At 44.9% G+C, this 24,292-nt stretch overlaps 1 protein-coding gene across 4 annotated transcripts in view; it reads right to left on the reverse strand.

The window, feature by feature from the left end:
* chchd3a (coiled-coil-helix-coiled-coil-helix domain containing 3a) overlaps positions 1-20,494 on the reverse strand; it is a 79,177-nt gene extending 58,683 nt beyond the window's left edge. Inside the window, exons 1-4 of one of the 4 annotated variants that reach the window (XM_064342639.1) lie at positions 20,271-20,492; positions 18,450-19,206; positions 18,050-18,343; positions 4,438-4,531 (exon numbers count right to left, since the gene is read on the reverse strand). In XM_064342639.1, the coding sequence (XP_064198709.1) occupies positions 4,438-4,531; positions 18,050-18,343; positions 18,450-19,206; positions 20,271-20,351 (1,226 nt within the window). In that variant the 5' untranslated portion in view covers positions 20,352-20,492. Of the gene's footprint in view, positions 1-4,437; positions 4,532-18,049; positions 18,344-18,449; positions 19,207-20,270 lie in introns of all 4 variants that reach the window. The other 3 variants (XM_064342640.1, XM_064342637.1, XM_064342638.1) reach the window with 3 other exon arrangements.
* Between the last annotated feature and the right edge of the window lie 3,798 nt (positions 20,495-24,292).

The raw sequence follows: 24,292 nt of genomic DNA on the forward strand, positions 1-24,292 counted from the left end.
ATGAGGTGCCTTCATCGGCCCAGTCATTCAGGAGGCCATTTCATTCCCTTTTTGTAAATAGAGGAATAAAACTAACAAAGCGCGTAATTTCATCATGAGGACGGTCACTAAATGAGGCTCGAGATGTGCGTGATAACCGGTCGCTGCGCCACTTAGCCGAAGAAACCAAACAGGAACTAAAGTTGTCAATAAAAAAGGAAATACAATTCTTCTTTTAAAAAAAGCCTAACATGTAGGATAGTGTTCAGATTGTATTAACACTTGCAGTAATAAAGCTACCTATTAATGGTAGCTTAACAGTGCCTATGTTACAGACCTAGGTTATAGACCTAGGCAGGCATACAGCAAAGACAAAAGTCTGAAAGTAACCCCAGTTTTGTTTTCATTTGCTGTGGGTGGTAAATACTAGTCTTGCTTTCAGTCACTAATAAAAAAAAGGAGTACTTCTGTTATGCTGACGAGGCCATTAGAGAAAAGGAATAAATTAAGTTGAAGTAAAACTAACGTTAACAGGCGAATGCTAGAATGATTACGTAATGAAATAACAAAAAAAGGCAATAAGTTGTTAAAGGTTGAAGACTGGCATTTCTTTTGCCTGAGAGGGCAAATATGTAGATTTTTCTGAACACGTTTTGAGCAGCATGTGAAAAATAAAATTGGAAAAAGGCAGAAATGTTAAACTTAAAGGTTGAAAACACCATTTGGGTACTAGTATGAAAACATTCCTAATGAAACCCTGCTGAATATGTTTGAAATATACAGTATTCAGTATTTATCATGAACAGCATCTGAAGTGGCCATATCAAAGAAGGGTGGAAAAGAAGAGGGCGTGGCTTTAGTTAATAATAACAATAATAATAATAATGCACTGCATTAATATAGCGGTTTTCTCACACTCTGCGTGCTTTACAGTGATGAGGGGCCGTATCGTCTTTTGTTTTTAAAAACGAAGGCGGTCTCTGCATCAGTTTATTTGCCGCCTCACTTCATCTCTGAAGCCTGGCACACGTAAACAGAAGGCACGTGGCAAACCCAAAAATTTCACCGCAGGAGTTCGCCGTAACATCAGCGGCCTTGTTCTTTCTGAAGACGCGAAATGATAACTGTCAAAAACAGTTTAGCTGTCAGCGGTCCAGCCCCGTGCAGATCCGCACTGAAAGGAGTCTCTGATTGGACCTGCGGCCCTACCGAGAAAGATCCAATATCCTTCGCCGGGCGCGACAGAAACACTTACATCGGAGCGGGATAGGATCGGCAAAACAACCTTCTGAGGCGGATGAGGACGCGTTGTGGGCGTGTGCCAGTCAACTGTGAACGTAAGAGTCGCCGAATTCGATCATGACAGCCGATACTGCGCAAAAATCTGCTACAAAAGGGCGTGAGGCATTACACAGGCAAAAATCTGCTACAGAAGGCTGTGTGAGAAGGGCAGCCCTCTGAACAGGTTCTAGGACAGGTACGTTAACCATGAAGCTGCATGGTCTTCTTCATTTGGTTTTCATTTTAATAATACGCCATTTTAATATCTTTCGTTCGTCAGCAATGAATGGTTGCAACTGGACATTGGCAGCACGGTTCCAAAAAGACCAGAAGTCCGCCGGCCTCCCATTGGTTCACCTCGTACTGCGCATGAGGCGGTCCTAACGGAGACGCCACGTCAGAGTAGCACGGTTCTCCGTATCCACGGTGGCGGCGGCGCACCAAGCGCCACGTCGGTCACGAGCCGCGGCAGCCACGTGAAAACCGACGCAGCGGCAGGTGGCGAGGGCCGCGGCGACGGAAGCCGTACCGCACCTCCGCCAGCTCCTCGGCCTCCTCCGCCATCAGCGGCCCCGGCTCGCGCGGCTCGGCGACCCGCCTCCCGCGGCTTCCTCCGCAGACGGTTGCCGCTAACGACGTCTCCGTGCAGATGTTCCACAGACGGTGAGTTACGGCCGTGTGATAACGCCGCGAGCGCCGGCGGGGAGAATCTGACGCGCTTCACATTTGGACAAAATAAAGGCTTAATGTGGAATATGTCCAATGCGGACTCTTCAGACTAGTCCAGTCAGAGATGACTGGAGGAAGAAACACTTCACACTTAACTGAAGGAGGTGGTTCAATTTAAGGGCCACCAGGTAAGGGGTCACTGGCGATGTAGGAGGCGTTAAAACTTGGTGGACACGAGGACCACCCAAGACCCCAAGGATTATTGGTAGAAGAAATTAAGAATTTTAGCCTGTGCAATCAGGTAACTGCACAGTGATCAGAGTCATCTTCAGCACATATCCACGACAATCTGTAAGTTTTAAAACAGTTCTCAAAGTTACAACAAATTAATTAAAAGGTCAGCGAAGAAAGGCTGGTCTGAGCAGAGGCTACGTGAAGCACACCGCAGAAGAAAATGGCCGCTCTGCTTCTTCCTTCCCTTCACACGCGACATCTTTATCTTCCTTCATTTCTTTCTCCACGGAGGGGAGCAGACAGGTGCTAACCACATCCCTCCTCGCCGTGAAATGTCACACTTTAAACGGTGACAGGCGGCTCCATGCCCTGTCAGAAGACCCTTTACCTCTGAGAACGTGTCATTTGTCTTCCCATCAGTCTTCACATCTCCACAAAAGGAAGCAAATAGAGAGGCGGTGTGCTTATGATGTCATCACGGCGAAGCAAAACCAATTTCACTTCAGTCCCATGACATCTGCTCATCAAAAAAATCATATCAGAAGGGCTACTTTCAGAGCAGTTGCCATGGAGACCAACACATTCTCATCTCCGTCAGCCAATCAGAAGTAAGATTTCTGTTCTGAAAGCTTTCTGTGAAGTCCCACTCAAGGCCTTGCCACACAAATCAGAGTTTCACCCAAGACGAGGTAGTTATTCACAATATTATTTCTGTTTTACATTGGTAAAATCCCTGCCTGCAGCCATTCACAACATCATTACCGCACTCTCAATATTACGCAACTGTACTACGATTAAACTAAGGATCAAATGCAGAAGTATCTCTGCCTTGACCTTCAGTCTGTCCATTTCACTGCCAAAGGTAAAATGCAGCTTGCCTGGGCCCTTGATACCATAACCTACTGGTCTAAGAAAAGTATTGAGGGGCGGGGTGGGGTAAGCAATTATATTATGCTTAAGCAAAATGCTTCCATAAATATGGCATTTGTTTTTATTCAATAAAACGACATGACATCATCCCTCCAACTGCTTCTCCAGAGCCACGTACTTCATTGAAATGTCTAATTCTGGCTGGCAGACCGTCATGACCTCATACGCACGCTGGAGCAGGCAAATGAAATAACTGCCGCCCTTCAACAGCAGAGTTACTGTCACACGGGGGGGGAAAGGCAGGCGGGTGTGGGCGTAGCACAGGAGATCCCAGAGGAGGCGGGCACAGGGATACCAAAATCCACTGTGGACGAATCCATGTCCGGTGGAGGGTCAAGTCACGTGACCGTGTAAACGTTCAGAAAGTATCCGAGTAAAACCGCAAAGGTGGTTTTACTTTCACGTCGTGTCTACTGGAACATAATGTAATCTCCTACTTACACAGGTCAGAGGTGCAAACGCGCAAACGCGTCACTCAGAAATGTCAGCCGTAAGCGTGCGACGGGGAACTGCTGGAGCTCGGTGTCCCGCTGGTCTCTCCGCGCTGTTCAGGACCCGCCGTTTCATTTCGTATAACGCCTCAGGACTTGGGAGTGCCTCTGTATGATTTTTTTTTTTTTTCCCTCAGTACATGAGTATTTTACTGTTCTCAGCAGAACCCAAAGACCAGGGATTTTTGTTGCTTTATGCTCCATATTTAGGTCAGTGTCTCTATGTACTGAACCTGACCTCAGAGTTTAGGGTCCTCAGGGCTGAGTGACTGACTCTGCTGAACCTCAGGGCCAAGTGTTTGACTATGTTGAACCTCAGGGTTGAGTGTTTGACTATGTTGAACCTCAGGGCTGAGTGTTTGACTATGTTGAACCTCAGGGCCGAGTTTTTGACTCTGCTGAATCTCAGGGTTGAGTGTCTGACTCTGGGCTGAGTGTTTGACTCTGTGCTGAAACTCAGGGTTGAGTGTCTGACTCTGGGCTGAGTGTGTGACTCTGTGCTGAACCTCAGGGTTGAGTGTCTGACTCTAGGCTGAATCTCAGGGCTGAGTGTTTGACTCTGCTGAATCTCAGGGTTGAGTGTCTGACTCTGGGCTGAGTGTCTGACTCAGTGTTGAACCTCAGGGTTGAGTGTCTGACTCTGGGCTGAGTGTGTGACTCTGTGCTGAACCTCAGGGTTGAGTGTCTGACTCTAGGCTGAATCTCAGGGCTGAGTGTTTGACTCTGCTGAATCTCAGGGTTGAGTGTCTGACTCTGGGCTGAGTGTGTGACTCCGTGCTGAACCTCAGGGTTGGGTTGACTCTCTCAGAGCGGAGTGGTTTGACTCTATAACTCAGGGCCCTGGACGACTCACCGTTGGAGCATCTCCAGCTCCCTATTGCTCCTCTCCTGGTCCAGCTCGCGCTGCAGCTCCTCGGCGATCTTCCTCCGCAGCTCTTCCTCGTTTACTTAAAAACAGAAAGAAAGGAGAAACATTTCCTCAGGGAAACTAATGTTCCAGAAAACCCTAATGGCGGCATTAATGTTCATACCCAGGACTCATTATGCGGGAGCACAAAAGGTCATACCTGTCGCAGGGGGAGGTTAAACACTGTTTATTGTACCGACGGCGAGGATGGAGTGGAGCAAAGGGAATATTTTGAATCAAGGTGAGGCTTTGCTTGAAAACCGAGCAATTACATTTCTCAGAAATCGATTCGAGCCATCGGTCGTCTTGTCAAGATTATCTGGTCCGAAAAGCCTTCTGTAGATGTAAAGAGTCATGACGATAATGAGCGATTCACGTGGAGTCTTTCATTGCAGTGGTTAAAACACCCATCCTCGATCTGACGCAGGAAAACTGATTTTTCTGAAAAGGTGCTCCCTGGTGTGCTCTTAACTGAAACACTGCACTGCCCAGACTTTCTAAGACTGCATGTATGGCATGAGGCATTGAGAGGGAAAGAGAGAGCGAGTGAAAGAGAGAGAAAGAGAGTGAGAGATCGAGAGAGAGGGTGTGCAAGTGCGCCATATTACAGACCAAAAAAAAAAAAAAAAACAGTTTTAAGGGACAGAAAAAAATTTCACCATGCCAAAAAACAGGGTAACTCAAACAGAAACCCCAGACCTCTCTCATTTGACCAATATCAGTGTCGAATGCAGATGAATTTCAGATCTGAATTCAGAACCCTAGCTTATCCAAGATAAAAAGCAAATGAACCAGAGTCATATCACAGAGTGCTTCACACCCCCCCTCTAAAGAAATCTGTTTTTCAGTGGAGCATACTTCAGTAAAGCTCAAAAGTAAATTTATGGCATTGTCCCACCGCATACCTCTACAGGATTTCATATCGCTGAATATCAACAAGAATTTCAGGAAATAGACTTCGAGATTCTAACATGAAGGACACACACTATAACGGAATACATTAAAAAACGGTCACGGCCCATGTGTCAGGTTGATATAGAGCTATGCCACCTTCTAAAAACCCATTATGCATGTTTGAAGAGCAGCCTGTGCTATTGGAGCGATCAGTCATGACACGGCTGAAGTGTCATGTCCAGTTTTAAACGCGGACAGCTCTTTCTGTCACTTAAAGCATAGGTTTTTCCTGACTGTAATTTACTTTGTGTTAGTCAATACTTGCGCAAGCTGCAAATTTAGGGAAAGTGAAAGGTTTACAGGAAGTATGAGGTATGCTGCCATTAGACACACCTGAATGCCTACATATATGGATTCTGAAACAGGTACTTCATACAGCCTCCATCGTCTCCAACCTGAAGCTGGCGTTTCCCCAGGCTACACAAATGAATTTGTACACAGCCAAAATTACGGTTCTGGCTCAACCAGGAAAAATAAAAATAAAAATTACACAGCAAATTGGCTCATTGTAAACTTAGACAATCATTCAAGCTAGCAGATGAGTTGTTGGCTACTCACAGCAGACCAACAGCACGAAGGTGACTGAACTCACCAGCTGAATCCCTACCGCACCCTCACACAAGCCAAGGGGTCTTCATCGCCCAGACCCATTTCGAATCAAAATCACACAAAGCCCAAAATATTTTTATTTCTAGGGCTACAAGTCGTAAAATACCACGCACAAGCGGAAACCGCCCGAGCGATTCATTTCAGCGGGGCAACTCAGCTCCACTCAGACGCCTGCGAAAATGACACCATCCCACAGAGCTGCGCTCACACCAGCCCAATTAAACATCTTTGTATCGACTTGAGTGTTGAGGAATGCTGGGAAACAAACAGACCGGATTTAGAATGAGAGCGGAGGCTATTTTGTTTTTTCCTCCGGAGTCCATACATGTCCTTGCCTGGCTATACTTCTATATATATATATATATATATATATATATATTATACTTCCTTCCTCTATACTTCTATACTAATAGGTTTAGTACGTTGCTGGCCACAGCTGAAAGTCTCTTCCCCCCCCAAGAGCCGACTGCAATTACCGAACGCAGTCACACAGTTATTTTAACTGAAAATAGCAGCTGAATTCCAGCTGCATAGATCAGCTATGGATTTTAAAGGAAATTCAATGGCTTTACACAGTTCTCAGAGCCCAGGGCAGTTCAGGCATTCCTTCCCCCCACTACCCCCCACCCCCCCACCCCCCCGGCACCCCCGCAACCAGGTAGACGGACATGTCCGATATCGGACAGGAATACCATCTCCGTTGGAACAGACGCGCCGACCAGCCCCGGAAAGAAGTGGCCGGGGGATGATGGATGTGCTCCTCTTCCTCTCCCGGAGCACTGGCCATCGGATTCCACTTTCTTCTGTTCTGCTCCCTGCCTCCTGGATCAATGTTCTCAAACCATGGTGCTCAAGCTGTCTCTGCTAATTTCACTTCCAATCAGGAATACAGCCGTCCTGCAGCCCTCCCAGCATTTCACCAACACTGAGGCAATCTGGTCGACCTGCTGCAGTCGCACTGGAATCTGCACCGTGGACACCTTACGGTGTTCTCCGAGCATTTGCAAAACAAAGAATATTTCTCTTCATGCCAAGAAACTAAATGTAAAGTAAATTGTTACCAACCCCATCGAACATATGGGCATTAGCATCTCTAGTTGTAAGGTAATTTACCCGTTGCCATTAATAACAAAAAAACTAATTAACTGCAGTTGCTGGGTGGAAAATGTCCATATGTTGGAAGTAAGATGTGTAAGTGGTGACGACATTTCCCAAGTGACACCATGAGCAGGGGCGCCTCAGGGAATTACCAAGTATAGCGTCCCGCTGCTCATCCACAACCAATCACACTGAACTTTTTAAGGAAGCTTGCATTCGGAATGCACAGAGGCATCATGGGGCTCCCCATTAACTTGACCTACGCATGATTCCTGCCCTGAAGCAAGGAGTTTAGATCGTGGAACGTACGCTTCCTATTGTTGATATATCTGTAACTGCAAGAAAGAGCTAAAGCTCTAGGCTTTTAAACTACATCAAATGGTGCACCAAAAAGGTGCAATTTAATTATTTGGAAAGCGTGAACGGACTGCTTAGCGAACTTGAAAACATTTGTCTGGGCTTCTGGGGTCAGCGCATTTAAATGAAGCTTCGGCGCACCCCGAAACCTTTCTTATTGAGGGTCCCCGAGGCTCACGTCACAACATGCATTAGCACGTCGCTGCGATTCAAATCACGGCGCGCGGGGGTCGGAGGTCAGAGCGGGAGATTGAGGACGGCGGTGGCCTCGGCGTAATCACCTTGTCCCCGTTTCGGCTCCTTCCTGGCACGTTTACGGCAGAGCTCGACCGGAGCCAAGGAAGATAACGGCCTCAAAAAAATAATAAAATCTCGCCATTCGGAAGCTCCCATTAACTCAGGGTTCAGAAAGGGGAATTATCATCTGACACATTAATTAACGTGTGCAAATAAACCTATGTCACTGCAGCCTCCACGGCTCGGAATCCATCCAGTCTCTCTGAATATAAAATGGTGGATGTTCTTAATTAAATTTTTTAGCAATTTTTTTAACTGGGGGGGGGAGGGATGCGCGATATAATGGTGCAATAGGGTGTGATGGCGATTACGGTTTTCAGTTACCCAAGAAAAAGACGACCCAGAAGGAGGATCACTGCCAACGGGACTGGGAGGCGAAATAAACTTTGCACCTAAATACCCGACACCCACGTTGCAGTAAGATGCGCCCGAAACGTGTCCCTGACCGGGAAAATGCCATTCTGGCCCCGTTATTAAAATGGGCACACCGCAGCACGTCGGCACCATCCTCCACAGTATTAATTATCTTTCAGCACCATAGCTTCAGAGCACAGGTCTGCCTTTCCCGGAGCACGGTCAGAACCATCAGAGGGCTCGACCTTCCCCTCCAAACGTCACCGGCCCGCTTCCTGCAAAACCCGCGCGTGAAAAATAGCCCCTTTAAGTAATGACGTGGGCCAGAGTGCCATATTTAACACCGCCACTGCCCAAGGCCGTGGATATCTGCTTGTTACCGCGACGATGCCCCGGCCGATAGTATATTTCACCACGGGGGGCCGGCGGCGCATTAATCACTCGGCATTCTGGGTAAGGAATGCCGGGGGTGCGCTATTCCATGCGTCTTCTTCAGGACGTTGATGTTTGATTAAAAAAAAAAAAGAAAAAAGGGAATTAAAGATAGTGTGCGATAAGAAACGGAACAACAGCACGCAGTGCATACGATTCCTGGCCGCAGGACGAATCAATCGCATCTCTCCCCCCACCGGCCCCCCAACCGAGAGAGAGACACACAGCCATTAGCACTTCTCCCACGCGGCTGAATCTTTCATCTGTGGACAGTGGGTTCAACGTTTGAGGGGGGGGGGGGGGGGGAGCGGACGAAAGGAGAGAAACAAAGGGAAAGGGAAGAGGATAGAAAGAGAGATGAAGGGGGGGGAAAAAACAGGCAGCGAAGAAGCAAAGAAAACAAGAGAGGAAGGAGAAAAGAGGACGGAAAAAATTGGGTATGGATGACAGAGACAGACCGAGACAAGCAGAAAGAATGCTCATGTCAAAGCCCTCGCAGGAAGGCAGAATGTACAACAGGGCCCCACTTTTCGACATTACGGAGTGGTGTACAAAAACCAGCCCATACAAAAAACTGTCACATCCAATTCAGCCAAGTATATATCAAAGAACATCCACACAGCGACCGCAGACAGCAATTCGGTAGATTTTATATATTACTTTCGCTTGTTGATTGTTCAATAAGATGGTGCAGTGAGTGAAAAAAAAAAAGAGAGAGAAAACTCTCTGCCTGCGCTCAAAGATACATAAAACGTCTTGTGAAAGACGCATGGTTATGGCCTGCATTACTACGGCAACACAGCAACGTATAAAAGCCAGTACATATATATATATATATTTTTTTAAAAGCATCGCAGCGATGGAATTGAAAAGATTCGAGTTGCTGGCCGAGTGCTTCCCCGGCTGAATTGGAGCAGTGGCCGACGGCAACGATGGGGGCAGCGGTAAGGTCAAGCTGCTACGCAACTGGACGCTCACCCAGGAGGCCGTGCGTTCAAGTGGGCCACTGACACTCCAGCCTCGGGCCGAAATCCGGGCCGACGAACGAAGCAAACGGTCTGGAGAAGGCTCACAGCCGTAAGAAGTGTGCTGTTGTGACCCCCTGGGCTCGCAATACCGAGCTTCTAAAAGAGGCACTTTCCACAGCGCTTCCACACCGTAACGCGTCACATTCTGCAGCACCTCCATTAGCAGATGTTTCAGTCGGGGAGAAAACCCACAGGTGATAAACCCCCCCCCACCCTCACCGCTCCCCCCCCCCCCTTCAGCGGCCCGCTGAAGAGCAGAAAGGCCGTGGAATATAACGGTACGATGCGTTTACAGGCCGAGGCAGCGTCACGCACAGGTGCCCCATGCAAATGTTAAAAGATCACATTACATCATCTCTGGGGTTGGTTTCCTCCTGGGGGATGCAGGAGAAATGAGTTTGGGGAGTGGACGAGCGGGGTTAACCGCTCATCAACCCCCAAACCGGTATGGGGGGGGGCAGCCAATTCAGTGAGGAGGGGCGCACCATTGGTACTTTCATATGGGTTTTCGCCTCAAAAGGTCCTAGAAACTTTTAACCTTCAACAAGAAATTGGAAGATGAATCAATCCTTTTCTGCACCCCCAAACCACTCGAGGCTGTAAAAAAATGACTAAAACGCATCCATATCTTCCTGTCGAGATTTCATTTAAAAGGTGTTTTTCTCTCCCTTGTTTTCCTCTGGCGGACCGCGCGGCGATCCAGAAGCAAGGCGATTGGGCAGGACGGCCGCTTCCTGTTGCGTTGCGTGGGCTCTGCGTATGAATATTTATATCCTCGGGGAGAAGGTGTGTGGGAGGCACAACCTTGACCACGGAGCAGTCGGAGCGCACGCACGACTCCCGTCTGATTTAGAGACGGACTCGCCGTCGAGAGTCCCGCCCAATACCTGGGCTCGTGGGCGCGCATAATCAATCAGCGCATTGAGGTCCCTGACCCGCGGGCATCAGGGCATCGCCGAGCGACTCTTTAATGAGATCTGTGACCGCTGAACTCGGAAGGCAACTTTGAATTGGAGCCCATTTGCACGTTCTCTCTCAAAAAAAAAAAAAAAATCTTCACAGGAAATAACGTGGCCGGAAAAATGGAGAATCGAGCCATCGGTGTTGTTCAATGTTCAAGTCACAGCCCTGAAGAATTGTTGCTGTGCACCGCCAATCGGTTGTCTGGAGGCCAACTGAGCAGCAACACATTCAATAACATCAGCTTAGCATTCAGAGAAGGGATCTTTCCATTTGTCAAAACAATAAATCACAATGTGCTGTTTGCAATGAAAAATTACAACAGCAAATGAGCGAGAAACTAATCTTTTGTCTCAACTGAATCCCAGTTGTGCTTGCTTTTTCCCCTTTTGCAAAGTTTAGGATAACCTGTGAATTAAAGGTAGCCAATTAGAGCACATGGAAAAGTGGTAGCTTATGGTTTTTGTTGCATTTTTCGCCCACAAACGCAAATCTTAAGTCAGCACCACGGAAGGTTCACGGTTTGCCAATCCCAAACTGAACTGCTGCACACAGAGTGCCATGGGGAAATGGGAAGCTTGCTGCTGGATTTTTCATTTTTGTGACACAAGACTCCACCCCATTCATAGCGCATCAAAGGTGTCGTTGCCGAGGCAATGGGCCCCACCCATTATGTCTTCAGGTGTAGTGTGCACTGGAGAAGCACTCATTTAAACAAGAGTGGCTGAAGGTGAGACAGAGCACCCCGCATCACTCCTGGAGGCATGATGGACAGCAAGTCTGCGCCTCAACGTCTTCACACTGATTATTTACATGACCAAAAGAGTTTTTAAGAACTCCTCTCACAGGCTGGCGAGAGAAACCCCTCCAACCTCATGCAAGTGCACTTCCTTTTGAAGCCAGGCGGTCGTACGGGTGATTGGCTCAGCCGAGAGGCCACGTTCTCATCAGCCCGCATTCAGGAAGAAGGCTTTTTACCCAGACACACCTTTTCGCTTTTCAACGCTGCACTCGACAGAACCCAGCCAGGAAAGGCACGGGGGAAATTAACTCGAGAGCGGGGACACCAAAGACCGAACCGCTGCGTTCCGTTCTCTCTGTGAAGAACGTTTTCTGATGCAAATAGATAAACCTGGAATCGCAGATCCTCATCTCGGTTTTCAGAATGTCGAGAATTAGCCTTTGCGGAAGCTGAAGTCAAACGGCCCTACATGCACCACGTTCCATCTGAGGAAACAGACGTTCTTCAGAGCATTCAGAAATCCCAATTCAAAATTCCGTGCCCAAAAGATGTGGGGAATCCATCCAACACTCTCCTGACCTCTGAACTTGCCCAGAGCTCTTTCTGAGTGCTTTACTAAAGCCTACATGAGCAGGTGAAAAGTAGATCAAAGCAATGAAAAGAATTAAGCTTAGGGACAATTAAGTTATCCTGGACGGTCGGTCTGAATATTCTCAAATGCCTCTGCAAATGATACAACTGATGTGCCTCACTCATCAAAAAAAATCTTAGAAAGAAATGAATTAGCTCAAACCCTAATTTACATCTTCATAATGCTTGAGTTGCAGACTATTGATAAATTAGTAAAACATAATTGCAATTCAAGTAAAAACGCAATCTGCTTGCCGCTGCGTTTCACTTTCATCATCTCTGAAGTCTGAAGTGAAAATTCTCTGAGGAACAGACTGTATGATAAAATTGTTTATGTGCAATATGTCATTTTCATTAATGTTTTTGCAGCACAGATGCTTGACTTTTTCCATTTAATAGAAAATGTCTTGGCCTTTCCATTTCAGATATATCCTCCACTGTAAATACATTCATTTCCAGTGTAGAAATCTGCATGAAGAGAGAGAAACATCTTTGCTGCTTTTATGAATTTAATGCAGAAAGTGCAGATAAACTCTACGCTCTTATAAAGGGGCTTCTTCACATCCAAGATAGAACTGAAGTTGTGAACTTAAGCTAACCTATGACAAAATGATAACAGTTTACAACACTCGTTCCCAGACCTGTGAAAATTTCTTGCATTCCCCTGAGATGCCCTCCACTGTACTAACGGGGTGCTGCTTTTTTTACCTGGCAGGACAACTTATCGAAAGTCAAAAGACGGTATTTGCAGCATCATAAAAATCGGCAGAAAAGTTCTGAATGAACCCTGGACAGACAGTGCAAGCTTTGAAGGGGAAATGTCTGATACTGGCCAAAAATTCCCAGAAGGTTATTGGTATCCCTGACAGGGCTTTACCTCACACAAACCTTTTCTCTGTTGTAGTAAGATATTGAATTCCCCACAGTCTATAGGAACACATGGGAACTAGCTTAGCAATGTTCAAAGCACATCATTTTACAATTTACTATTCCTGTTTTAAATTTACCAGAGCTTCATAAAGCATTTAGGCCTACATATTTGCAGTATGCTCCAGACTGTGTCAGTTTGCTCCTGCCTTTGAACCAATGTGTGAATTCAAAAATTATGTTTTTTTTCCCCAAAATAGTTTTGACAACTCACACATTTTCTTTGGCTGTAACAGTACGATGTGGTTTAATTTAACAAGCGGTAATCTACAGTTTTACAAACACAGTTTCTAAGTCGCGTCAGACTTGAAGTGCATATGCTCAGAATTCTAAATTTCGTAAATATAACTCGACAGCTGATCAGCTGCGGTCTGAATTGTAATCTCTTAAAAAAGCGCAACAAGAACTCACTTCAACATTGGCAGAAAAAGTCAGCAAATACAAACCGACAGCCTAAAACTGAAAGTTTTATCGTGGCTTACTGCCACTAGCTTCACAGAGCTTTAAAACAGCCAGAGAACTGAGAAAGCACTTTTACAGTCCTGTGACAGCAGTACAGTTCTTTTTAAAAAAATCAAATACACCACAAATTTAGAGGAAAACAGATACAATGTTGTACATTACTGGATTAAAATATGCAGATATTTTTGGGATTGAAATGCAGATATTTTTGGGATTGAAATAGAATACCAAGATGGAGATTGTTAACGGATGTGCCAAACTATAATTTGTAATTTTTATTTTTATTTATTTATTTATTTTTTAAGTAAAAAGGACTAGCTAACGTTTTGTTCTCTCCGATTAAGTTTTGTTCAGTCTTCTATTGGTCCAATGAAGGTAATCAACCAAATTGAAGGCTTTTTTTATGCAAGTTCAGAAAGAACCCTTTGGCAAAAACCACAGGACAAAGTTGTCAACAGGAAAAAAGAAATGGCAATTCAGAGGTAACAGAAAGCACTCGACTGTGTAGCCCCCCTGCGAAAGTGCGGAGGCGTGGTTTTAATCACTGCAGAGTCGCTGTACCGTGGTTTCGATCAGCACACAGTCGTTCCACAAGCCCATTTAATTGGATGCTTCTAATAGTCTCGCTAATTGCGCCGCTTCATGGATGGGAAAACCGCGAACGCGCCGTCAAATCAAAGCGAACCTCCCACTCGCTCGCCGTACCGCCCGCTTGGCGCCCGCTCTCTGGCGCCTGTGACCTCAAGTGGCCATTTCAGTGGCGGGAACGCTCTCACGTGGGCTCGCATACGCGGAGGAAAGCTGGTCCCACCCCGGTGCCGTCTACGGTCTAAGGGTTCCCCTCATTGGGTACTAAACACTTTCAGAGGCGACTCACAAGTGCGATACACAGAATGCCATCATTGGTATATACCAAAGGGGAGAGAAAGAAACAACAACAACAAAAAAAAAAACTGAATCATGGGAAATGCATATAAAGTTGCATCCAGCTGTAGGAAATATCCCTCTTATCAATCATCAAGTCTATTGCGACCATTTGCATTCCTCCACTCCTAGATGAAGAGGCAGGCGGCAGCGTCCAGAGGCAGCGATTTCCAGCGACGTCACAGACGCAACCCAGCTAACAAATGGACACACGTACGTCTCAAAGGCGGAACATGCATGCAATGACACGCAAGAGCATCTCTCGGCGGAAGATCAAGGACCAATCAAAGGTCGAACCGAAAGCCACATTATATCAAAGCGCCCGGCGTAAAGTGCGGTAGATGCACTGGTTATATCATCAAGAAGGTCTGGCAATCAAAATGCCATTAGATCCGGCAGCTCTGAAAGCCTCGGTTTCATCCCATTCCCGAAAGGCATTCATATTTCCGTGCATGCGTCGCTTTCAAAAGGGCTCTCCACAATCTGTTGTGAAGCCGCCCTTTTCGCGAAAACCGCGTCCGTTATCAGCGCAAAGGGTAAAATATGCACAGGCACAAAGCCGGGCGCCGGTAAATCTCCGCTTCCAACAGGACATAAATCCAGAGAGACGGGAACGTGCAACAGTGTCAGCCCCCAGACCAAACGGACCGCTTAATTACAGCGCTGATTCATGAACTTTGTAACTTATTATGAGCGCAAATTAATTTTATCCATTAGCGGCATTTGCAATTATACCCCGATCATATTAATCATCAGCAGACAAGGCAACAGAACGCAAACTCAGAACGCAATTGCAAACTCCACTTTAAAATATATATATATATATACATTCTGAAAGACCCATTAAAGTGAAGGAGGCACATTGCAGGAAGGTGGAGAGCTGCTCTGGCATCCAGCTCAATACATGATCAGTGCCAAATCCATATGCGACTCGTATGTACTCTGTTAGAGTTGAATTAACACTGGACATTTTTCCGTGTAGAAGACAGAGTAGGAGGAGTAATAAAGGGCAAGTCCCAGGGTCTTCATCAAAGTTCGGATTGCTTAGATTGCCAAAAATGGGAGGCAAAAGTAGAAAAAAAAAGTCTCATTAGCTTTCTGAAATCTCCAATGAGCGAAAGGCTACTGGCTGTTATGGAAAGAGGTGCTTCTCCTCAATCATTCCAACTCATCAGTCTTTGCAAAAAAAAAAAAAAAAGGCACTCTGTTCCAATCAGATTTCACTGCGCTCTGACTGGCCAATACGTTTGGGTTTTTAAGTGATGAACCTTCCCTTGCGTAAAAGGCAGTTATTTCTTAAAGCCGCCGCCTTCTAGTTAGCGCCGCAAAGTAAGGTCATCTGGCAATCTGACACGCCGTTTCTAACAGGCCCCCGGTCTGACAGCGCGACAGCCTGGGTTCTGACCCGTTTAGCGCCGCTGTGCTCCCGGTCCCACACGTCATTTGTCTGAGAGGCAGGTGACGAGACCGGGCGGAGGAAGTACAATCAGAACCTTAACACTCCAAATCACTCCAGGCTAGAGCGTGAGAGGGAGCTAGACCAGGGGTCCCCAGCCCTGGTGTCCGTCAGCCGCAGGGCCCGCCCCTTTCCGCTCTTACTCAGCATTCATTGGTCAACTGAAGGAAAAGGTCACCAAAGAATCTTTTTTTTTTGTGTACTATCTGACTAGTTGACAATGCAAACACGGCAGCGCACAGTAAATATGATACACTACTTCAGAAGCTAGGAGCCCTAAAAGTTGGGATAATTACTCTTAATGACAGTTGGGAAGAACTCATCTCCCGTTTAATGTGGAAAAACATATGTACATCAGCATTCACGCTCACAGCTAGTCATTATCTTTGCGATTTCAAAAATCAATCATGTATATGAGTGCCCTTCCCTGTCCGCAGCAATCGAGCAACAACGTCCCCATCTTCTCACCATTATCTTGAAAGTGAGAGCAGCCCCTTCCACATCTCCCTTGCCTGAAGCTCCAAATGTTAATTGCAAAGTCTCTGGGCCGGATTCAATCAAACAAACTTAAGACTGTTTTAAGGGCATATGCAATTCAATTGAACCCTCTGGATTAATCTGCCACCTTATCTCAATAAGCGGATACTTTGCTTGCGCCATTTATTATAAAACGGCGACAGGAAGTAAGAGTTTCAAAGCAATAAAAATAAGTTCTCGTGAAGCGGCGGTTTGACTGGCCAGATCACTTTTTAAAATGTCTGCTGAAAGCCCCGTGTCAGACGCTTTCGAGCGCTCTGAATTCCATAACCTGGGCGTGAAAAAGGGTGTCCCAGAGCAGCAGTCCATATCGATCAGAAGGGCACTGAATATGTGAGTGTGTGACTACAACAGGCGAGTGTTTATGAGTGAGTGTGATTGCAAGCACACCTGCCATTTGCCAATTCTTTAAAAAAAAAAAAAATTTAAACCCTTTTTGGGTAACCTTTAATACCAGATGCTAAACCGCACCAAACAGCTTGAGTAGTATTAAACATACTGCATTAGGAAAAGTCAAACTTTACCCTTGAGTGGAAAATGCTATTTGCTTTGTTGGAAAGCAAATGATTTTCAAAGCCTAAAGAATCTCAACCCCCATGAGGACCTGTTGACTCTACTGAACGAGTCTCTATAATGCATAGTGAAACAAATGAATGCTGGGAGATTCATTAACTACAAGATTAAAAACAAAAGTCCGCTATGCCACATTGTAACACAACATTGCTCCCAAATACAACTTGATCGTTCCGTATTCATATTACTTTTTGATAATGCAGATGTTTATATTAGAGGGGGGAGGGGTGGGGCAGTGAGGTAGTATCAAAACTACCAGAACAGCAGCAGTGACATCACAGTTGCAGACAGAATATTATCACTTGTGACATAGCAACAGTGGAGTAGGCAGCCCTATATAGCTGGGGACAGCGGTGGTTATCCAGTGCATATAGAATGCCTCTGCTGTGATTGCTAGGATATATTTAGCTACATTAACCATTCTAAGAGCCAAGGAGGGAGGGCAAATTTTCTTGGGCTATGAAGAGCAGAACCATCTGTTATTGTTCTATACATCAGTTCCCATGTGACCCACTGGTTTTTCCACCACCTACTTCAGCATTACAAATCTAGTTTATTTAATTTAATACAAGTGTTATCACAGCAAATGCACACATGCCAGAGTGAATGAGTGAGTTTGACACAGTAAGGGTATGTGTGACTAACTGATTAGGAGAGCACGTGTTGCAGAGTAAGTGTTATCGAGTGAATGCGCATTTCTGTTTAAGTCATGGGCCCCAGAAGTCATGCCGTCATTCTCTTCGGGCTTGTTAGCATTTTCCAGACTTCTGGATCAAAACATTTGACGGCCAATGGGAGAAATTAATGACGTTTTCCTAATTCCTTCAAAATAATTTATTTGGACATTTGGAAGTTTTTTGTATGTGAAAAAAAAGAATAATTTTCACCCACTTTTTATAATCTAAAAAAAATCTATGTAATTAAAACAATAATAATATTCGCAGCAGTGTTAGCTTGTTGCTAGCAAAATAATTATATCAGTTGGAAAATGGCATCAGAATTCAGTGAATCCAGTACAATTTAAGAGAGAAATGTTTTAAACTGCAGTTTAAACCACAGACTGACAGGGACGGTTAAGTGAAACTCCCATTCATTTCCTCCATAGAGAAAGTACCCTTTGATCCAGAAATCCATATATGGGTAAAGGTTTTAATCTGTGTTACGTCAGACTTCTGAGGCCCATTGCACATTAATCAAGACAGGGCGAAAGAGACTCACCAGGTGGAAGTGGAGGCGGGGCAAAAATGTCAACTGTGGCAGGTTGTGGAGGCAGGTCAACCGGAGGAGGAGGGGCAATGATTTCAATAGGGGGAGGGGCAATAATTTCAACAGGGGGAGGGACAATAATTTCAACAGTGGGAAGGGCAATGGTTTCAACATGGGGAGGAGCAATGATTTCAACAGGTGGAGGAGGGGCAATGGTTTCAACAGGGGGAGGAGGGGCAATGATTTCAACAGGTGGAGGAGGGGCAATGATTTCAACAGGAGGAGGAGGGGCAATGATTTCAACAGGTGGAGGAGGGCAATGGTTTCAACAGGGGGAGGAGGGGCAATGGTTTCAATGGGGGGAGGAGGGGCAATGATTTCAACGGGGGAGGAGGGGCAATGGTTTCAAGAGGGGGAGGAGGGGCAATGATTTCAACAGGAGGAGGAGGGGCAATGATGGTTTCAACAGGGGGAGGAGGGGCAATGATGGTTTCAACAGGGGGAGGCGGGGGAACCACGGTTTCGACAAGGGGAGGAGGGAGAACAATGGGTTCTGAGGTAAGAGGTGGTGAAGGAGCAACAGGCTCAACCACGGGGCTCGGTGAGGGAGAAGGGACCACAGGCTCAACAAGGACCGTTAAAGGGGCCACTGGTTCCACAACAGGAGGTGGAGGAGGGGGCGCTATGGGTTCGACCACGGGAGGGGGAGGGGCAACCGGTTCTACCATGGGTGGTGGAGGCGGAGGGGGGGACACAAGTTCAACAAGTGGAGCAAGAAGAGGGGCCAGGGGTTCGACAATGGGAGGTGGAGGGGGAGCTACTGGTTCGACAACAGGGGGTGGAGGAGGAGCTACAGGTTCAACAACAGGGGGTGGAGGTGGAGGAGCTACAGGTTCAACAAGGGGAGCTGAAGGAGGGGGAGCCACAGGTTCCACTGGGAGAGGTGTGGGGATGGGGGCTACTGTTTCCAAAATTTTTGGTGGAGGTGGTGAGATGATGTCACTCATGGGAGCAGGAGGGGGGGCTACAGGTTCTAGAATAGGAGGAAATGGCAGAGGGGGGGCAGCAGGTTCCACAGGCAGTGGAGTCATTGGGACCCTTGGTGGCGATCGTGGATGGACTGGCGCAAAGGGGGCCTCTCTCATACGATTGATGACATTCTCTGACAGCTGTCAATGGAAGAGAGCAAAGCAAGAAACATTACCATCCCATGTAGTCTCACTGCAGCTTTGATATGAACTGGGCTGAGAAGAAGCTAAACTTAGCTGCTACTCGAGTGTATACAACGCAAGGAGCGGGGTTCATACAGCAGCGCTCCACCTTGCAGCAAGAAAAATAAATGCTCTACAAAAAACTGTTCCAGGTCGCAGAGTTAAACGTAGTGACCAAGCCTGAATAAAGATGCCTTCCCTGACAGATCAATTTATCCAGGATCAGAGAAAAACTATAGGAGGTGACAACTGCAGATTTTGAACGACCGCGGACACCTGCTTCAAGGTCGCCCAGGCCGTTTTTGAAGAACAGCGATTAGTAGGTGAATACCCCAACCATAATGTGTTGACCTTGGAGCAGAGGAGCAGGGAAAGGCACTGCTCAAGGATATGCATAACGCGCCTACTCGCTGCGGCTCCCAAAAGCTGGCAGCAGACAATGCTTAGCCGGCTATCGAACTAGTTTGTGTATACCCAGGTAAGAGCAACAGTGGAACACCCGGGCAGGATGCAACGATGAAAGAACGATTACTGCGCGAGAAAAGATTTTCACGTTTCAATTTCAGTCATGAACGAAGCTGGGCTGTTTTGATATACAGGCAGTATTAGCTAGCTCTACTGGCTTACATAATAGAAATGGGGTAGCTACCAAATTCATTCATTCCTGAGGCAGGCGAGCTAACAGTTATTAAGGTTATTACGGCTTTGCGTTTACAACCTGTGTATTTACGGTTCCCATACCAATTATCTAGCTAGCAAGTTAGCAAGTGTGACCACGATGGAGACAACAACCAAGCTCACCAAGACAGAAGATATGTGCTAATGCTAGCTAGACAGTACCAGCGGTATTGTATCGGAGTAGTAAACTAACGCTTGCCATTTCTTAAAGGGTGACGCCAGCGTTTGATCCAAACTAGTAGCTAGTATACCAAACAAAGACCAATGCATGCAACGTATTGATCGTGTAGTTGACAACACCGAACAGTAATAATTTCATCTGTCTACTCTATCTTCTCACTCACCCTAATGCCCTTCACAATCGTAACGTTGTCATTCTCGTCCGATTCAAAGGAGACGCGGCGGGTGCTGTTGCTGCCTCCCATGCTTGCAGAAGTACGCGAAAGCTATCTGGCTAAATGTAATATGTTAATCAATCCACACTATAAACAGTTTGAACACCTGCACCAAATCACCAAGGCCTCACGCCTCGGCACACAGTATAAAAGCACTACCGGTCCCTGCCCTTCCCACTTGTGAACTATGAAATAACCGTTGCTCCCATTGGCCGGTTTGTGTAACATTCCTGTGGAACATTGCGGTCTATTGGTTAGTTACCAGCTGTTACGGAAGCAGTAGTAAAAATAACAGCCATGGTACAAGCTGTTCGTGAACGATCGGTGTTCTTGTTCTCGCCTCTCGGAAAATAAGTTTCCGCTTTTCCTGTTGTGGACATTTCCTCCAACGTTGTATTATGAATAATAACGTGTGTACGTGTGTCGCTGTCAACAAGCTGGCGGCTTCCACACCAGCACCATTCCCTTATATATTGTTACAATGTATAATGCAATATATATAATATATATATATATATATATATATATATATATATATATATATATTATATATATATATATATTAGGTAGGTTGAAGTATTTGTATACAATATTAGAAGGCATAAAAAGAAAATATATCAATGTTGAATTTGGCAGTAATCTTTGTCATCTCACTCAAGACAAAGTCATTCAAAGACTGAGGATTGGTGTAAATAAAATCAAGTCATTTTGTAACAATCTTTTTTTAGATACAGAGGGACACACACACAGGCTTACATACAATCTATTTTTAAATACTACATGGGTTTTGAATTATATTAATAGACCCCATGTATACACATTCAGGACACACCAAGCCTTCCAAATCACTTCAGTTAAGTGTATAATGTACAGAGAAGAAGAATACATTTTGCTTCTCAAATGTGCATGTTTCTTTTGTTCTGTTCACAGCAGGAAAAGTTGTGCCAGCAGAAAATAACTCTCAGGTAGGGAAGATGAAAAAAGAAGCATAAATATTATCTCACAGCTGGGAAGCAGCTGTCTTTGACTCACACACAGCAGAAACACAAAACACATTACTGTTTTCTACTTCTCTGCAAAATAGGTTTTTTTTTTTTTTTTTTACAGACACAAAGCAGAGGTTTTAGCAGCAGCCATAACAAACAGCTTGTGACACATTGATCCAGGGGAGTCTCTTAGCTCCAGACCTGCAGATTTGTAAAGAGATATTATATCAAAACTACTTATTCTGGCCAGCTTCAAGTCTTTACTCCTGAAAAGCCCTAATACAATTGTACTTTTAATAATCTGCCGGAATAAACACTTGAATATTACATCTTTGCCTTATAAAGTGTTGGAAAGACTCTTGAAAGAGACAGAGGGCCTATTGGAGCTCTTTTGAATTCTGATAGTGTACTTTCTGTGAGAAGTATGGGTTTCTGTGTAAAGGCCTTCAAAGCCAATGTAGATTGTATTTTTTCAATTTAAGAAGATGGATGCAGACCTTCCTCAATAAAAGCAACGGTTGTCGTGTACACCTGTAGAATACAGTTGTGCGTATGTGTTCATTTGTAGAGGGGGTTTCTGCTGGTGAAAATAGTTATTATTTGGTATATGATGGTAATGTTGAGATTGCTCAAGATTCCTTGCCTACATATGTAGGATTTTAGCATTAAGCAGTGCTTTTGAGAACATTCAGAGATCACTGTTGTATACTAAAGCCTTGGAGTATTAATGGAACAAGCTGTGATGCCACGTGATTACTTAGAAAAAGTCAGCTAGCAACACACGTCTTGCGAACAGCCATTTTGATGTCATTTGTGAATAGTCTCTTTAACTGGTGAGCTGACAACAGAAAATGACAGCGGGTAAGGGTGACATCACCGCATGCTGTACATGGATCTAGTAATGTATGTCAATAATGGCCGCTCTGCATGGCAGTCTGCAGTTGTGTGCTTACTATGTTATGGTCTAAACATGTCTGAGAGGGGACACATACTGTCATGTATTGGCACAGATTGTCTAATTGATTGTTACACTAGCTGTCTGCATCATAAAACATCTCATTAGGGTTTACATATGAAATTATAGGAGATGCATTTTATTTCAATGTACTTTTGCAGGCTGTATTCTTGTTGGGTGAAGAAATTATACATCTCTGAAAGCAATCATATTAATCCTTTGGTCATTATTAGTTAGACTGATGAGAGAGACGAAGGCCATCACATTTTCACATTTTTCTGTTGAATGAAATAACATCACATGTGCACGTCCTTACATGTCCACCGTAATTATTTCTCCTCTGTCCTGCAATTTGCTGGACTGATTAGACGTTAATAGTGGTTGAAGTGGATATAGGCTGATCTCGAGAATAAATAATTGGGAGACTGGAGCATTTCTTATGATGTAATTGGCAGGAAATGAAGCAGGAGGAGAGAAAGCAGGAGAAGAGGACGGCTAGAAAGACACAAAAAAACGAAAGATCAAGACACTTTATTAGTGGCTGAGATAATGATCTAAGTTATGTATTGAATGAAGGTCAGGAGTACAGTCAATGCTTGTGAGGACTGAGAGTTGTCATCATTCTGTAAGAACAGTATCCAATTGAGATAACACTTGAAAAGTGGTGCTTGGGGTTACAGCTTACCAATGGGTTGTATGGTTTGTTCCGCAGATGACATACCTCATATTTTTATATAGAAGTAGCTTGTTCTATATCCTATTGATTATCATATATATAGCGATTGTTGAAGCCTGATGAGCTCTCAAATCCTTAATGTATGAGGGTCAATAATGTTGGGTTGTACATTTACTTTCATGGAGTGGTATGCTTTATACCATGTTCACAGTGAACATAAATGGTAGCTTTTACAAAAAATGTATTGCAACAAAATGTGTGTTAAGTGGAATTTAATTAAGGGTAGCAAAAAATGTTTTTTTGTTTTTTAAACGTAATTTTAAGTTTGCCTTTGTGACATTTGATAATCAACGAAGATTATGGTTGGCTTTCGCAACTGACCTAGGAGTCACTAAGAATAGGAGGGTTTTAATCAGCAAGGCGTTGCCCTCCTCACAGTAATTAAAGAGCGATTCCTCAAGTCGAACGGGCTCCAGCAGTTTGCCTTCACCTGCTCAATATGAAGTGTGGTTCTCCAATGCAGTGATTTTTGATTTTTCAGCTGAAACATCGTAGAGTGAAAATAAGCAGGGACATTTCTAATACGTGCACTCCCAAATTAATGGGGAGGTTTGCAGCTATGTGTGATGCTCCAGCAAATATGATTAAGGATACAACACTGGGAGAAATGTAGAAAAAAAAAGGGGGGGGGGGGCTGGGGTGAAAGAAGTATACCATAATCAACTGGGTATAACAATGTGTTCTTCCAGATTCACTGAATAAATCAAGGCAATGCTTAATCTATCCCATATAGAGATATATATTGCATTTAAACAAACATTTTAATTTAGTCTATTTAAAATAGAACTTTATACATTTAAATATTTTTGTGCAGGGGTTTGAACGGTATTGAGAAATTTTACTATGCATATATGCTGTATGAGTCTCAACAAAATTGCTCATATTCTCTTGAGATAGCAAGATCAAAAGACACAGAACAGGATACATTGTTACATCACTGTTAATTTGGTCATTTGGCATTGGTACCACATGTAATTAATCTGTACAGTTGAGAAAAATAAGTATGCAGTGTAATTATCTGTATGAATGTATTATGTATGTATTCAATGAAAACTCAAATCAGGTGTTTATCTATGAAATTATGTCTTTCCCAGATCATTCGGAGATGTGGTGTTTGAGAAAATATAATGAGATATAATATGCCGTGACTGCTCTTGATACTACATGCGACAGGAATTATAATGAATTATGTGACAGACTTATTCAGGCTTTGAGCAACATAGATTAAACCACTTGCACGTGTCATCCTCCAGATCATTAAAGGTGGAAGCATCCATGTGCTTCATGCAGGGAT

This window comes from Anguilla rostrata, chromosome 7 (genome assembly GCF_018555375.3).
Source record: "Anguilla rostrata isolate EN2019 chromosome 7, ASM1855537v3, whole genome shotgun sequence".
In the NCBI taxonomy this organism is placed as follows: Eukaryota; Metazoa; Chordata; class Actinopteri; order Anguilliformes; family Anguillidae; genus Anguilla; species Anguilla rostrata.